This window comes from Polyodon spathula, chromosome 3 (genome assembly GCF_017654505.1).
Source record: "Polyodon spathula isolate WHYD16114869_AA chromosome 3, ASM1765450v1, whole genome shotgun sequence".
Classification (NCBI taxonomy): Eukaryota; Metazoa; Chordata; class Actinopteri; order Acipenseriformes; family Polyodontidae; genus Polyodon; species Polyodon spathula.
Window position 1 is genome coordinate 51785616 of NC_054536.1, and position 18371 is coordinate 51803986.

The 18371-nt window shown below is 41.9% G+C and overlaps 1 protein-coding gene across 1 annotated transcript in view; it reads left to right on the forward strand.

The window, feature by feature from the left end:
• Positions 1-18371, forward strand: part of LOC121313158 (EMILIN-2-like) — a 53750-nt gene that overhangs the window by 17618 nt on the left and 17761 nt on the right. The window contains exon 4 of the mRNA XM_041245387.1: positions 66-1964. Coding sequence (XP_041101321.1) covers positions 66-1964 — 1899 coding nt within the window. The remainder of the gene's footprint in view (positions 1-65; positions 1965-18371) is intronic.

Here is an 18371-nt window from a genome sequence, read left to right on the forward strand (position 1 = left end):
ACATTCATGATTAGCTTATGTACAGTGTTTCAATATTAATATTGCTTTTTTTTTTTTACTTGCAGTACCAGAACTAAAAGTGACACCCAAGGATAATGAAGGAGAGAAAATCGCGCAACTGGAGGATGAGGTTCAGCGTCTTTCCCAGACTGTGCTTGACCTGCAGTCTGCCATTACAGGGATGAATGATAACCTAAGAGTGAACATCCAGGAGGACACCAGCAAAATGCTGGTGACGCTGTTGAACAATCTAAACGTGCCTGACAGTGCTCTTGGAGGGGAGACTGAAAGCATTCACTTACCAGGCTTTGGATATGGCAGAGAGCAGATCGAGATGGAAGCGATCAAGTCTAAGCTTATTGATGTTTCGGACACCTTATCAAGCAAAAGTGTCATGCTGGAAGACCTGAATGGGAAGGTGAGTGGCCACGATGGACAGTTGAGACAGCTCATGGAGGCTCTCCGTGGTCCTCCTGCTACTGCATCATCGTTCGAAATTTATCAGGCATACATAGATAGCAAGTTTGACACGCTGAGAGATGAGATGCTTGAAGGGATTGAGATAAAGATGGCTGATTTAAAGAATTCCTGCGACTACAAAATACTGTCCGTGCAGCAGGAGTGCGAAGAACAAGAAAACAACTACCTTGGATTAACAGAACTCTTGGAGACAAAAGAGGCTGATCTGAGGAAAGAGATCAGTGACCTCAAGTCTGTGATGGAGGAATCACAAGGGACTGGAAAGACTAATTGCTGTACTTCGGGTTCCCAAGCTAAAGACCTTGATAGAAAGATCCAACGTATTGCTGAAGCCAACATGGCACTCAACGCAAGGTTGGACAATGAAGTGGCGCGTTTCACAACGCTTCAGCTGGAAGATATTTTTGCTGAACGCCTTGAAGACCTTGAGGCTAAAATGAATGTCACTGAGAAGAACTCAGAAGTGCACTGCTTTTACATAGAAGAGAAACTCAATACACATATTGCAGAAGAGGTGGATGGTCTGAGGGAATTGCTGGATGAGAGGCTGAAGTCTATAAAAGACCAGTATGGCAACATGCTTGTTGAGTTAAGCAATGGTTCTTCCAATGGATTAGATATTGACTTGGTATCTGCAATACAGAGGGAACTAGGATCCAATAAGAATCTGTTTAACAATGAGATTGAACGCCTAGAGGACAGGCTAAAAGGAGTGGAGAAACTCTGCTCTACAGAATGTAAATCCAATACGGAAGGTATGGAAAATGTCATAAGCAATTTACAGACTTTCAATAACAATTTAATCAATGTGCGATTGAAAATAGATGAAAATTCAGCAAAGCTCCGAACACTGGACAGCACTGTTCAGAAAGAGATCAGGACAGTCCATCACAACCGCCAAAACATTGTGACAATTGAGAGAGAAATCAGTTCCCTGAAGGATAATCTCAGTGGTTTGGATGGTGCTGTAAAAGGCCTAGAGGACACCATAAGTAAATACACAGTAGATCTGTTGCACATGAACTCTACCTCTGAACAGAAGGAGCGCATCCTAATGAGAGAGGTTAGTAAAATGCAGGAGGCACTGGACAATGTCTCCCACAATGTTTTAAATAATAGTGAGGTCAGCGAGGTGAAGAAAAAGCTGGATCAGCTAAGAACTCAGGTTAGCAAAGATCTCAGTCAGTGCAAAGAAAGCACACAAGGCATCCAGAAGGAGGTCTCCAATGTGGATGGCAGAGTGACCAACGTTGAGAATGTGTGCAGCAAACTGGATACCGTTTCTGGCAGCCTGCAGAGGATCAAAGATGGCCTCAACAAACATGTTACCAGCCTGTGGAACTGCGTTCACCAGATCAATGGAACCATGAAATCTCATTCCAAGGACATCTTTGGACTGAAGGATACTGTACAGAAATTCCAGACTCAGGTCTCTGACATTACCAACAGCATTAAGGACTTGGTGCAGACTCAGATCGTACCAGGTAGGTCCTGCGTTTACCAAAATTTAGCTTTCTTTTCACATACCCATTAAGTCCAGTCTTCATTTGTGATGTTGCTACTTAAATCCCAAGCAGAGCTTACAAGAAATTCTAAATTTGCTTTTGTTAAGTAAATATATAGTTGTTGGTGAGCAGAAGCCTCTTGTTCATAGGAAAGGTTCGTAGGAAAGAAGGTAGCTCATTTGTAACTATGGACAAACGCACAAGTTTTGAGACTTCTACCAATATTCTACTGTGGTATACATTATGTGGTCAGGATTAGGCCAATTGGATCGAGTGGATAAAACACGAAACCAACATTCACATTCCTTGTCTTTGCTAAGCATTAATCTGTTACATCTGCCTAGTTTGAAATGTAATTCTTCAGTGCAAAGAAGACAGTCTATTTAATCGGATTCAGACATCAGAAAGAAGTGCCAGAAACTTAAAATAAGAACTTTCTTATACATATTGAAGAAGGTGTTTTCTGCTATGCCATGTGCAACACCCATGTGGAAAACTGATGTTGCATATGCAGGGTGCGACCAGTTTATTAATCCTTCCTGCATACAGTAACGCCATGTTCTGCTCCATACAGCTTGGTCACTAGTTGCAATAGGTATTGGTTTATTGGACCTCAACTAGCTCATTCCAGGCTCTGATTAGGCTTGTTTATAGCCAACTAACAAACAGCTACAGGGTACAGGGCTTAAATTTCAGTGCGTGATCGCCAGAATTGCGCATGTTCCAAGTTCTCCTGTATATCTGCAACTTTATTTTAAGACATCAAGTTACTGTATTTTTCACCCAATTTAGAAATGCCTGTAACGCAGCAATCACTAAGGAAGCACTATGAGCTGCATTCTGAGTAGTTCTGGTTAAAATAAATACATAAATAAATAAAAGTAGTGTTGGATATTTTAAGTGTCGCGAGATGTCATTCTCTCATACGTGATTCTCGGCCGCTATCTTCAAGCATTATAGAAACTCAGTACACATCAGTAAATAAACAGTTTTGAAAAAAAAAGACGATAATAAGTCTATCTAGGTGTTGGTTTGCAAGCGGTGACTTTTGCTTTAACTCTTAAAACTCAACCCCATTCATTTTGGGGTGCCAGCGCACTGAAGGTTACGCACATATTACTCAGGCACTGTAAAAGCCACCTAACTGGTTCATGGCTTCTTTAAAAGTACAGACTCGGGGCTTTCCAAAGGTGTATTCTGTGTGTGTATACGATACTTGTTGCCGGAACTATGATCGCCTGAATTTAAGCCTCTCATCATGTGACAGAGTTCACAGCTTAGGTTTTGTTTTGAGTCTATTGCTTTGCCATTTTACCAGCTAGACTGAAAGGGGAGGTATCGTAGGAAAGCTTAGAAGCTCAGCTCCCCCTCCTCCATTTCATTTCATATTGAAATTCAAAGGTGCAGTGTTTGTTTTTTTTAAATATTTTTTTAGCAGTCTATGATTACAATATAGGTAGCAATGACCAAACATTATTTTTTTGGAAAAGTGTTTTTTTTTTTTTTTTTTTTTTTTTTTTTACATACTTTCTCATCTCTACCCCATGTAGTATGCCTGATTTATGGGGTGCACGGGGCTATCAGTTACGCCCTTTTTTCCGGCTTCATTCATCTACTGTTGGTCTCACTTGGCCATTGAAAGGTTTTCTCAGCTTTTTCCGGAGAAAAAATGACTAGAGACCTGTACTTTACGTCTTTTTGATGATGTCGGACAGGGACCGACATCGAAGTGGAAAATTGTAATGTCGGACCTCGTCCGAAATAGGACCACAAAGAGTTAATACCCTGTCTGTTTCTAAACAAGATATTTAGGGGAGCTCCCTAATAAAAGCGGAATCTCAAAACAATAATTGTGTAAATATAATAATTGTTACAGCTGTGTATAATGGTAATTAAAAAATGATTAATTCATCTGACTTTTTACATATCTGCCCTTGCTCTAGTCCCATCGCAGTCGCATATGTGAGGGGTTACTGTAACCAGAATATATACAAATGTAATACTTGCACAAATGCCCAAAACTAACCCAAAAATTAGGCACCCACCCAAAGCCATTTTCTTCACGCACAATAAATACAAGCCCAGTTGTGCGTGAGCTCGCCCAGTCTGGCAAGTACATTGGCATGTTCACTACAAGGACATTTCGTCATAGTTTTTAATTAAATGCTTCTTTGTTTCATGAAGACAGTGGCATTGAGTAAATCATCCATGAGTAATATACGAAAGTATGAGGCCAAGCCAGAAGAGACTTTATTCACGGCAGACTCAAAACGAGGCATGATGTACAGATGTCAGCTTCCGGCCGCCAGTCAAACTGCAGCGGAGTGGAGTCTGAGAGAAATATGACGTTGCGTTGTTGTGTCCCGTGTTGTGTGTCTGATTCTCGATGTGATCCCGAGAAAAGAAAATATTTTCATCGCTTTCCCAAAGAACAAAGATGAGAGAAGAGTGGGTGCAGAAAATAAGAAGAGACATCGGTCCTAATTTTCAGGTAAAGAACAAGAATCATCAAGTTTACTGATGTATCATCTGAAAACAATATGAAAAGCTTAACCTTGTTGTTCTTGTGCAGTTTAACAAATTATTTATGAATGGGTAATGTTTTATAAATAAATCTAAATACATAATTTATATAGTAAATTATACAATTTACCAAGCTTTTAGGTTTCAGAGATGTTGCTAATTGAACCCTGTGAGGAGACATTCTTTTCCATTAACCAGAATGCCTTAGCCCTAACACTACATCCATTCTCATGTCTCTTAGCTGTATTTAGGAAACAATGAATAACACATGATAAATACCAATAAATTACAAGCAATACACAAATTAAAAAATAATATAAAACATAATGTAAATAGTATAACATTTTGATGTCAGTGATGGTTAAACGTGTGTGACGCTTATCTGATTATTTCATTTTGGCCTGTTCCAACCCTTGTTTATATAAGGAAAAGAAAAAAATATATAATTGATAGCTGTCAAAAATACATAGCTGAAAGGACTGTGTTTTAAAATAAGTAAGCTTCCATTTAGATTTAGTGTAGTTGGTTTTGTTGGTACAGTATTATATTTTCAACGATATGATTCTGAAAATATCACTTGCCAAAAGAGACAACCATGGACACATGGACCGTAATACAGTGCATACTTTCATGTCTGGTACGTATTGTAGCAGTATGTAAAATTCCCCATGAATGACCCAACAGCAAAATGAAATAAAAATATTACCCACAGAACTGTGTAAAAGGCAATGCAATTTAGCGAAAGATTATAAAACAACACCAGTTTCCAGAATTAAGAGTATCCCAAGTCAGTATTTAAAGTTGCAGAATATAGTCCTCGATAAGGCACTAATGTCACGGTTCACTTGCAAATGGAAATGCACAAAAGCAACTAAAGATCACAGATTTAAGAAAAATGCATCACAGTATCTAAAACTGTTTGATGATTAACTATTACATTACCATAGCTTGTCTCTTCGATAAAAAAAAAAAAAAAAAACGCCAAAAAAACACCAAAAAAACACCAAAAAAACGCAGGCTGTGACAGATAAACAAGTACATTGCAGGGTGTGTTGTCCAAGGGACAAAAAGGTAGAAAAATCTACTTGTCCCCTCCCCGTCACACAAAAGTAGAATATAACTTGTAGGATTTTGGTTTTATTTAACAGTGACACAGTCAATCAATTAGTGATTAACAGGGCCTGATGTACCCTTGTAGCTTGACGGGTTCAATAAATTCTTCAAGATACAAAAAGGTTCCCTGGTACCCCACCTCACCTAAACACATTTATAACATACTTTAAGGAAATGTTCCTTTCAGTGCAGCTAGGAACACATTTAGTAGTACATTTGAGTACCATATAAAGAGTACAACTATAATAAACACTACTTGAAAGTTATTCAAATATAAAAATAGCTTCTGCCTGATTTTTTCCACTTTTTCTGTGTTTGAGCTGAATCCAACTCCTGATGTACTGGTATTTTAGTTTGTTGCATCACAGATACAAAATCATTGCCAACTATTACTGCTGCTTTGTGGAATTCTGATTTTTCTTGAAGTTTTCAGTTTTGTAACTACTGAACCCCATATTTTTAAGGACTTGTGTAGACCCTGGCAAGTTTCTCTGCATTTTTTAACTGTTTTTCTACCAAAATGCATGCAATATTTACATTAAGCTCCATTAAATTCTGCAAAGACAAATTAGTTTTTTTTATTTCTATTGTATACTTAATTTTTTTAAACAGTGCAACATTTTATGGCTATTTTTCCTCATCAAACATCTTATCCCATGATGGCTAACTGGAACACTGCTGAAGCAGGGTGATTATGGTTTCATACTCGTAAAATAAATAAATACCAGTACATAAATGAATTAATACATAAACACATTGCCATCAGATTTTAGGGAGTGGTAAGTAGGACATAGTGCCGGCTAGAAAGGACCGGTCCTAGGATAGAAGAGCAGGCGAGGCCCACTCTAGTAGCGGACCAGCGAAGCTGGACATGGAAGCTAGGATAGAAGATGGTCACTGACTGAGGGCGGCGATGCTGACACAACCCAGGGGCGAAGGGCCCAGCAACCGAAGACAGGATACGGAAAGTGGTCACTGACTGAGGGCGGCGATGCCGACACAACCCAGGGGCGAAGGACCCAACAACCGAAAACACATACGAGGGTTATGACTCGGGGAGCGACCTTGGGAGGAAGATGGTTCCGGAAGACTGGGACACGAAAGGAGATAGAGAGGGAGAGGTACCCAGCGTCTGAGACTTATGTAAAGGGGCACTCGTTAGACCCCCAATTGATCGAGACTTCACACTGCCTGGGACCTGAAATAAGAACAAGGCATAGAGGTTAGTATGGGACTTGAGCATGAGTAGCCATGTCCCGAACTGAGACAGAGTATAGAACAGCCTTGAGTGAAGCAAGATAAGCGCAGGAGCTGCGAAAGAACAGAGTGTGGCCGGGGGTCCGCTCTGACTCACATGGTGAGAACCCCAACCTCAGGGCTAGGCATCAGCCTCCCTTTACCTTCAGGGGGGAAGTGAGATTCACTTGTCCCCCAAAGGATGGACCCCCGGCTCCTCACGAAATCTCCCACACCGTGAGATGAACAAAAGCAGCACATACCAGCGCATAACATAAACAAAAGACTAGAAGGACAAACGGGACAAACAGGAGGATGGTTAGTAATTTAGTAGGATGTGACTATGTGTATACCTGCTGCTCAGTGGAGAGGAAAAAAAACCCTTGAGGCTGATTAGGGGAAAATCTCTAGTGGCCCCGGAAGACAGGTAACCCCCACTCCGGGCATGCTAGCATTTTTAGAAGGAGCAGCAACTATATCAGGGAAGGATGAATGAATGTAGGAATCCACTGCAGAGGAGGACCAGCTCCCCCACATTCGTGATCAGGCTGGGGGGAAGGGGGGGAGTCGAGGAGGGAGGCCTGCTCTGGACGCAAGGGTGGAGAGGAGGGAGCCATGCGATGAGGCAAGGAGGGAGGCCTGCTCTGGAGGAGAGGGTGGAGAGGAGGGAGGCCTGCTCGGAGATGAGGGTGGAGAGGAGGGAGGTCTGATCAGAGGCGAGAGTGGAGGAGAGGAGGTAGGCCTGCTCAGAGGCGAGCTGGAGGAGAGGAGGGAGGTCTGCTCTGGAGGCGAGGGTGGAGGAGAGGAGGGAGGTCTGCTCTGGAGGAGAGGGTGGAGTCGAGTAGGGAGGCCTACTCACGAGGCGAGGGTGGAGAGGAAGGAGGCATGCTTGGAGGCAGGGGTGGAGGAATGGAGGGAGGTCTGCTCGAAGGCGAGACGAGTGATAATAGGTGTGAGAGGAATCAATGAACAGATGGTCTGAGGAGGGGGTGGGTGGTTCCTGCTGGGGAGATACCTTGAAAAGGGGGATAGTGGACTTGATACATGACGGGTGAGTGGACCGACTGCACTGAATTGATCCGTCTTGAGGTATGCAGCCAAGTGATGGAGTAAGCATGGAAGGCGGCCGAGAGGCAGCTGATCTCCATTGTAGGGGGAGAAGCGGCTTTTCTGAAGAGTGGAAATTAGCAAATGGAGAATGTATGTTAATGTAGACAGACAGGAAGGTGAGGCAGGGGGAAAACTCTTAAGAATCCCACAGAGGGTCAGGCAGAATGCTGGTATGGAGAGACTGGAGGAAGATGGAGAGACTCCCTAGCACGGACGATGAGAGCCAGGTTTTGATTGAAGGGCTATGATTATTCGAATCTGGGTGCGGAGGGTTGAAGACACTGAGCAGGCTGTAGAATAGGAGCTCTTGAACAAGGTGGAGGGCTGCAGACATGTAATGCTGAGCAGATTAAAGGAGGTTACTGAAAGTAGGATTCAGTCAAATAGTATCTGGAGAAGCTGAGGATTCTGGATGGGGGTTGTGGAAGCAAATGGGACCACTTGGATACCGAAAGTAGAGGCAGAAGGAGAGCTGGAACTGAGGGCTGAGGTGGCAGCTGGACTGAACGAACATATGAATCGACTACTGGGGAAGCACGGTGACTTTGCGCCTCATATTCTTGAAATGAGGGCAGAGATGAGATGCCGCCTGTTTATGTGTTAGTTAATACAGGATCGATCAGCTGTTTGCTACTATCATGTCTGCTTGAAATGGAAAAGGTAAACTCACATTCAGAGATTTGGGTTTCGCAACGCCAGTTATTCTCTTAATAGTGGAAATCCTTAGCTCGTAATCAAGACAGATGTCCAGTCTCGTACCACGTCTCAAACCAAGTATTAATGCTGTAACATTTGAGAGATTGAGCGGAGATATGAATAGGATTGCTGAGGAAGTGCCCCGTATTTTGATTAGATGGGGATTAGCGTTAGCCTTGATTGTGGGAATGCTACCACGATCTGCGTATTGGAGGAAGGCTGGAGCATTGTAGGCTGTGGAGAAGTGCAGTTGCAGATTTAAACAGTAAACTAGAGTGACTTTTGCAGCTGCAGTAGTGAGCTGATCTGAAGAGGGAGTGGAGATCTGCTGTAGTGAGGAGCGATTAACAGTAGAGGGCGGGATCAGTAGAGGGGAGAGATGAAGATTGCAGAGATCTGAGACCGCTGCAGAACCAGAGAGGATGAAGAATGTGTTGCTCCAAGGTGTCTGCAAAACCTATTGATTGGTCAGGAGCAGTTTATTGTCTATTGGTGGTAGGAGGACATTGACTGGAACGTTGATAAATCGTAGGACATGGTTCCATGACTGACTGGTGACTCGCGTTGATGAAATGATGACTTTGATGAAGCTGGTCGGATTGGAGGAGCAGCGCCAGATGAGGAAACATGAATCTGGGAACAGGAATAAGTTGCAGGAATGGATGCGTGATACAGGGAAGGAGGGCGTTACTATGATGGTAGATACTGAGCATCTCAAAAACAGCTGAGTAAGGTTGCTTCATGACCAGGTCCTTGAAGAGGGGAAGAGTTGAAATTGGAGAATGTCAGTTGCTACAAAAGGTTGAGGAGGAGGGGGACTACTGCGAATCCCTTGGAGTGACAGCAAACTGCAGGAATGTATAGAAAAGCTGGAGCATACGAGCTTCACAGTGATAGCAAACCAGATTAGATTTCTGCAATTCGTCGAGTTGAACGAGCCCTTGCAGATTGTGAAAGCGCAGCAGCAGCAAGCCAGAAGATTGCAGTACTGAGGCACAGAGCTCGCAGTGCTGGATGAAGCTGCATGGTCACCATGGCGACTTACCACTCCCCGCAGTCGCGCAATGAGGGCGTTGCCGTGGTAGCCCTGGACTGAGAGGTGCTGCTGGAAAGTTGCAGAACAGCAGTGTTGTTGGAGCATGTTGTGACCAGTCGAAAGCACAAGCCGCCACACTTTGAAATGGAGTATGAACTTGACAGATAGGTCTTTAAAACGTTGAATGTAGCTAATAGAAATTCGGGGCAGGATCTTATGAAGGAACGGTAAATTGTGTTGGCTCTGGGAGCGGTGGAGAGTCGCTTAATTGCAAGCGAAGAGTAAAGAAAGATTCAGCTGACAGAGCTTTGTGGTGGATTTAAATAGATGAGCCGTGGCAAGGCAAACGCTGACGACGGGAATGTCGATGTCCTGTTGAAGGAGCTTTAGAGGTTTTAGTGGAGGGCCAGTCTGTCTAATAAAGGCGCGGACAAGTTGAGAAATGAAGCTGCGGTTTAGACGGTGCTGTTGCTGGGCTGGAGGCTGGAAAGAGCAGGAAAGACTAACACTGGAGCTCCTGCAGCCGAATGGAGAAGCTGAATGATGAGAAGCAGCACCGGAGCAGGTAGGAAAATATTTGATAATATCTTGGGAGCGCTGCGCAGAGAATTGACCTCCAGTGAAAGGCAACGAAGTGTAGATTAGCGGTGAAGCACGAAAAGACGGCATCTGAGCGTTTGCTACAAAAATGAAACACTAGACAGTGAAGGTGCAAGTGATCAGGGCTTAAATAGAAGATATGTACTAATTGACAGGAAATTGGAAGCCCCCTGCTGCACGCCCCGTGAACTACGCAAGCTAACATTTCATGTATTAAGAAAGCAGTACCACTTATTTGCTAATTTACAAAAACACCTAAATAATACCTTAAATTTAAAAGAGTGGTCTGGCAGTCATTTCTTGGTTTCTTTGTAACCAATAAAGATCAGCTTCTTCCACAGCTAACCAATCAGAAGTGATAGGGATGGGGCATCAATACTTTTTAAAATAGGCGTGCTTTGGTGCTAGACTTCTACAATTCAGTTTTGAGAAACTTGCGTGTTGCTCTAGAAATATACCCGGAGCGTCTTTCTAGTAACAGAATGAACATAGGAAAAAAAAAAAAAACTACTTTAGGTAACATATCTGTATCAGATGACTGTATCAACACTGTACATATTACATAAATAAAACATTCTCACAATAAAATTGACAGATAAACACTTTTTTGAGTTTGAGTCAGCACAGTACAGTATTCACTTTCTGATCGCCAGATAAGACGCTTGCTAATTCACCTTCAATTTTACTTTAACCCTCGATCCAGTTGTTGTACCCTTTCTGTTGGGCTTTTAGGAATTTGGCCGTCTTTATTTGCCCAGTTCTCAATTTCTTCCTGCTTTATTGGAGGTACACAAATCGATGCACTCTACATAGCAGTGGCTACAGTGGCCATGACACAAAGCCTCGTTTTCAAATCCAACATGGCCACTGCGTGAATAAAGTCCATGTGAGGAAGTGTTTGCTTTCACTGAAAGCAGTGGCAAACCTCTGGCTTATCTGCAACAAATCGCTTACACACTGTGAGCAACCTCAAACATTATTATGAAGCCAATCCCAACACATTGTCATATCTGAGAATCCTCCTGGACTCCCCTTGCATATTTTGCTCTTTGAGAAGAGTTGAATCCCATCCTATTTCCTTTTTAGATGTATAGACGACTGAATTGTCCAAGAATGTTGACCTTGTCAAAAAAAAGACTTATCTCAGGATCTTCTCTCTCTAAGGGGGGAAAAATAAGATTGATCCAGACCTGTCCGCCATTAGTGAGGCCTGCATGTTGCACACCCACCAATATTTGGAACATGTGTTATCTCAGATTGAAACGATGTTGTCTGAGACTGCTGCTGCGATGGCTGCTTTGTGTACTGATTTCTCAGGAATTTCAGTCCTTAACCTCTTCAACTCCAGATGTAAAAATGAAACCCCTTCCCAGGTACCAGATTTTGAAAATAATAATAATAATGTTTACAAACCTGTAGTGCCGAGAAAAAGTTTGTGAACCCCAATGATAATTTTGGAAATTTTTACCATGACAGCCTTCTTGGTCTTTTCTTAAATATCCAATAGGGTTTATAGGAACCAATTCCATGTCTTTTGAAACAAAATGATGTATGAATTAGACAAACAATGAGTAATTACGATTCAGGGTATGTGAAAAAGTAAGTGAATCCCTGGTTTTATCAGTGCAATTAAGGTTATAATTAGAATCAGGGGTTTAAATAACTGGGTAGATCTTCAGGGGTGAGTTTGGGAAGTTCCACTCTATGAAGATCAGAAACTTTGTGAGTTTGGTCTTCACCGTACAGGTGTGTGGAATCACATCATGCCATGATCAAAATAAATCTCTGAGGACCTCAGAAAAACAGTTATTGATGCTCATCAGTCTAGAGAGGGTTACAAAACCATTTCTAAGGATTTGGGGCTCCACCAATCCACTGTCAGACAGAAATGTCTACAAATGTAGAAAGTTCAAGACCACAGTCTCTCTACCCAGGAGAGGTCGGCTTACCAAAATCTCTCCAAGAATAAACCGGAAAATCATCAAGGAAGTCACAAAGAACCCCAGAGTAACATCCAAAGATCTGCAGGCCACTCTCGCCTTGGCTAATGTGAGTGTTCATGACTCAACTATTAGAAAAATACTGAAGAAGAATGGTGTTCATGGAAGGATAGCCAGGAGGAAACCACTGCTCTCTAAAAAGAACATTGCTGCCTGTCTGAAGTTCACCAAAGAGTACATAGATGATCCAAAAGACTTCTGGAACAATGTTCTCTGGGTAAACGAGTCAAAGGTAGAACTTTTTGGCCTCAATGAGAAATGTTATGTTTGACGAAAACCAAACACTACCTTCGAACAGAAGAACCTCATCCCAACTGTCAAGCATGGTGGTGAGAGTATGATGGTTTGGGGCTGCTTTGTTGCCTCAAGACCTGAACTGCTTGCTATCATTGACACAACCATGAATTCTGCATTGTATCAGAAGATTCTAGAGGAGAATGTCAGGCCACCCGTCCGTGAGCTGAAGCTGAACAGAAAGTGGGTCATGCAGCAAGACAATCTACAAAAGAATGGCTGCAGAAGAAGAAATTACGCGTTTCAGAATGGCCTAGTCAGTCCTGACCTAAACCCCATCGAAATGTTGTGACAGGTCCTGAAGCGAGCTGTCCATGCAAGGAAGCCCTCAAATGTCACCGAGTTTGCTGCTCAAGGTACCACCATTTACTGAATCTAAAGGTTCACATACATTTTCACACGTGGATATTGAATCTTTTGTGGATAATAGATGTTGAAAAATATCATGTTTTGTGTCATCAGGTTGTCTTTATCTATTATTAGGACTTAGATTAAGATCTAATAACATTTTAAGTTTGAAATATGTGAAAATCCTAAGGGGTTCACAAACTTTTTCTCAGAACTGTATGATGTGAATAAAACACAAATAAATGACCTAAAGTGTGTTTTTCATGATCCCATTATGCTCCTGTGTACTACATACCCATGTTCAATACAGAGATAAAAACTTTTTTTTTTTTTTGTAACAATGAAAACAAAAACACTGCTAATAATAATGCAAATAACAATAATAATCAGTAAACAGTAATTATCAAATAAACATCAAACAACATCAAAACGTGTGACCTGCTCTGTGCCATTTATTGAAATGTTCAATTCAACAGAACATGGGGTTACCTTCGCAACCACTGCTCATTTTTCTTGTGTCTTTTATTTTCATTTTTGTAGCAGACGCTGCACCTTTGTTGTGGTCTCTGCTTCCCTTGTGTTGGAGGGATAGTCACACTGCATGTACACAGCTACTTATTTGTATATGCATTGTGATGGATCTAGCTGCCGCAGACAACTGCTTCATTGCCTGTACCCAGTGCTGTGTTTCGATTGTATTTCGTCACAGTACTGCCATTTCAAACCAAACACCTTCCCGTTTGCAGCTGGCTTACCTGTAAAGTAGCTGCATGCTCTTTTGTTTGTTTAGCTTTCACTAAAAACTGTATAAACTACAACTAAACTAAGTAAAACTAATAATAAAACAAAAAATAATAATTTAAAACACTATATATAAACTTATAAAAGTTGAATGACTATGACTATATCTCAGTCTTCTAAATGCCCACAGGTAGATTGGACATTGCTACATGACAAGCAATTGGATACAAATGTCACCTGACACTCCCCCAACTTTCATTGTATATTCCACAGTACTAGCACTACCTTACAGAATGAAACCTGAAACACTAGACTGAGAAACCGATCATAGAATAGAATGGGAAACTTAAGTGGGTTTTCATTTGGCGTACGTCATGGTGATGAAGTGGTTAAATCCAATTTTGCTACTCTTTGCAACCAAGTAGCTGGTTATATAGAGGGCTATAGCGATTCATGAGACCAAGTTCGACTGGTTTGAGCCTAAGATGGTGGATCTGATCGGTTTGAAAGAGGGAGAGCTGAGGGTGCTGACTTTTTGACCAGATCACTTCCATGGTTGTCAACCCTGACTAGGATGGACATTCAAGTAATGCGGGCTCGCTGTATTTAGTCTGACCACGCCAAAAAAAAAGAGGCCCTGCACACTTATTTTCAATCTTTTAAGATATTCAGACCGCCAGGCTATCCCTCAAGCAGCCAGGAACTCCTTGTTCCGCAGCTAAGGAACTCAAGCTCTTCCCAGATTATAGTAACGTCACGGCTCAGCGCCGCAAGGCTTTCTCTCTGTCTATCACTTTTGCCTGTTCCCGTGGCCTACCGACATTATCCGACGGCTCTTTAAATCAATCACAACTTTGCAGTTCACCTGTTCCAGTCCCCAGATGACACCCAAGCCTTCCAGGATTCTCTCTGTCTCCCGGAACCATCTCGGGCCTCGGGTTTTTCTCCCTCTCCTGCTGATGAGATGCAGCCTGATGCAATGAAAAGGTTGGCTATGCTGCGTGATGCCTGGGTCTCGGCTGATCATCCCATAGGTCCTCGAATCCTTTCACTCCGGAATCTGCTGATGATATCGGGCGCATCTGTTGCTGTTATGAGATCGTCACTACTAATTTGGACTGTTCTGGACATCAGTCATTATTATTTGTGTTATTATTTACTTCTTATTTTTATTGTTGATTATTAAATGAATGGAGAAAGAAAAAGGGAAAAATAGGATACCTTGGCTGTGCTCTGTTGAGCTCGTAATGTATAGTTTATTTGAATATTCTGCTCTAATTGTATTGGATGCTTGTTGCATGGGATTTCTAGTTTGTTTTGTGAGGGGAGCTTTGCTTGCCCTGTCTACCAGAGTCATGGATAGATACTATTTGTGATAGGGAGTACTGGATTTTTATATTCCAGTGCTATATTTTTGGGTATTGTTGATATTTGGCGTACGATTAACCCATCAGCTAGAGAATACACATTTTTTTCATCGATATAATTCTTTCTATAGGATTGACTTTATTTTTGCAACAAATTCTCTCTATTTTGAAGTATATAATGCTGAGATACTGCCAATGTCCTTGTCTGATCATAATGCGAATTATTGCAAATTTGTATTATAGGATACGTTAGCGCTGGCCCCTAGATGGCGCTTTAATACCACTTTACTCCAGAATTAAGTTTTTCGCACAGTTTCAACTTAAACAAGATGAGTTCCTTCAGTTTAATCTTGGCTCTGTCGATGACCGTCGCATTTTGTGGGATTCAGATAAAAGATTAATCAGAGATAGTTCTATTCTATTCTATTCACCTTCAACCTTAATAAATTACGTCTCAGTAGGATCTCTGAACTCGAAACTGAACTAGCTTTTTTAGAACCCATGCTCACCAAAGCTCCCCATCTGAATCTACTGAGCTTGATCTTAATCTTATTAAGAAGGAACTTAATATGCTGCTTGGACAGCGGGTTTCTTATCCACGATAAGTTTCTTATCCACGGGGAGATAAAACTATTCAGTGGCAGCAGACCTTCCTCTTTTCTCGCTCTGAGATTATGTAAAAACAAGCGTTTTGCAGATATTTTAGCTGTTAAATCCACACAGGGAGATAGTTTAATGCATCCTTCTCAAATAAACATGGCATTCCATTCCTTTTACTCTAACCTTTATAGATCTGATATTTGCTGTGACAAGGAATCCTGTACGTGTTTCCTCCAAAATCCCCAAATCCCACGCCTTTTACCTACCGAATCTGCATAGCTTGGGGCCCCCCTCTCTTTGGCTGAATTAAAAGACACTCTTCAGTCTATGCGCAGGGGCAAATCTCCTAGCATTGACGGTATTCCTCCGGAAATAAAAGACGTGCTTCAGTGTATGAGCTGTGTAAATCTCCTGGCATTGATGGTATTCCTCCTGAAATAAAAGACGAGCTTCAGTATATGAGCAGGGGCAAATCTCCTGGCATTGACGGTATTCCTCCTGAAATAAAAGACGTGCTTCAGTGTATGCGCAGGGGCAAATCTGGTATTGACGTGCTTCCTCCTGACTTAAAAGACGTGCTTCAGTGTATGAGCAGGGGCAAATCTTCTGCCGTTGATGGTATTCCTCCTGAATTGTTTTTAACCCTTTGGACTCAACTAGGTCTGCTTGTGCTTAACATGATGCAAGCTGCTGTGGATAATGGCTCTTTTCGCAGAGATGTCAACACCGTGTTATTTCCCCCTTACTAAAAAAAGATAAAGATCCTACTCTTTCTACGAGTTATCATCCCTTATCTATGACTAATTTGGACACTAAATTATATGCTGAGGTTCTCTCACACTGACTCGAGACCTCATGACTAAATTAATTCATCAGCACCAAACCGGGTTCATCAAGACCCGTCTAGCATCCGATCCATCCGCCGTTTACTTCATATTTTATATGCTGACACAGATATAGCTGCTCCCCGTGCCCTCACTGGATACAGAGAAAGTGTTCGATCACATGGAGTGGGATTATCTTTGGTCGGTTTTAGATTATATGGGTTTGGGCTCATTTACTGATGTGGTTAAAGTTCTGTACGCTAACCCCTCAGCGTCGTGTTAACAGGAAATAAATGCTCTTGCCAATTCGCCATTTCCAGGAGCAGTTTACTGTATCAACTAATTGTAACAAAATCTTTTCTCAGGTGAAGTCAGATTTAGATAGATGGGCACAACTTCCAAACTCGTTTCAAGCCTCTATCTCTATTATCAAAATGAATATACCCCCTCACATCAATTTCTTCAGCTCGATGCGCCTTCTCTCTCCCCCTCCTGGATACTGGGACAAATTGCACACTTTGCTATCTAAATTTATATGGAAAGGCAAACTACCACATATAAAATTTTGTACTCTACAGTGTGAAAAGATTTCAGGTGGTTTATCACTGCCGAACTTTAAACTATATTTTTGGTTAGTTACAGTCTGGCTCGACCCTGGTGCACCTGTATCTGATTACTGGAAGGAAAATTGGTTTCTCCACATAGATTACAAGACTTGATTCACTCAAACATTCCTCTCAAGCACTAGGTTATGCTTCGGCCCTTTAGTCACACAGTTAATTACTATTTGGCTTTTTGTTGAAAGACACATAAAACTTAAACTAAAATGGCATTCCCACACACCTATCTTTCTTAACTATGTGCTCCTGTCGGGGGGTCTTCCCTTTTCTTTCCCACCTTGGAGAGATAGAGGTGTACATACTATTACTGATATTTCTGACGCTGGCTGTCTTCACACATTCAAGGATTTACAATTATACAATTTACCGGGCTCTTCTTTGACTGGGCTACATTACCAGTAGTACATTCAGTCCATGATATATTGGACACGGCGGAAAAACAAAAGGGTTGGTTTCCGTGTTACATGTTTATCCTTTAAAAGTCTCGTACAAACTTTAGCAGCTTATACTATCTGCAATAAAGACTTAGCATCCTTAGATAAAGAGATTAGCTGGGAAACTATCTGAAATAATTTAGGCTCAGCTTCTAAGAACCATCAGTTGATTCATTTAAATCTTCTTCAGAAGACATACTTAACCCCTCTTTCAAATGAAGCTTGCCCCTACCCCTTTACTATATTAATTACTTAGAACTTTCTACCGCTCAGATCCATGGTGCCAGAGAGAATACAATCCAAGCCTGGGAAAGCATAGCAGATCTTATTAAGCCTTTGTTAAATACAAATTAATTTAGGTCTTGTGGGAGGGAGAGGGGTAGCTGCCCAGCAGAGGGAGGGGAGGGAGGGAGAGGATAAAAAAGGAAAATGGGGAGATCCTTTCTTCATTTTTTTGTTTATATTTTTGTACTATTTGATCACAAAAAAAAATAATTATTAACGTGAAATGGGCTATATAAACATTTCTCGGTAATAACTTGGTAACAACAATTGCGCACGCAGCACTACCCTATGAGAGCTGCCTGTGAGAGCTGCGCTGTGTGAGTCTGCGTTCTGCAGCAATACCCCTCTCCTTTTGGTGGATGCAGACTCCACCCACTCATCACCCATTGGCCCATCGGTATCCCCTCGCATTCACACACACACGGAAACGTTAGGTTATTACCATAACGCTGGTTCCCTGAAAAAAAAATGTCAACCATTAACAAATGGGAAGAGCCCTCTGACCGTCCATCACTGAGCATATATAAAAAAGCTGCCCTATCAGGGCCCTGCTGTGAGG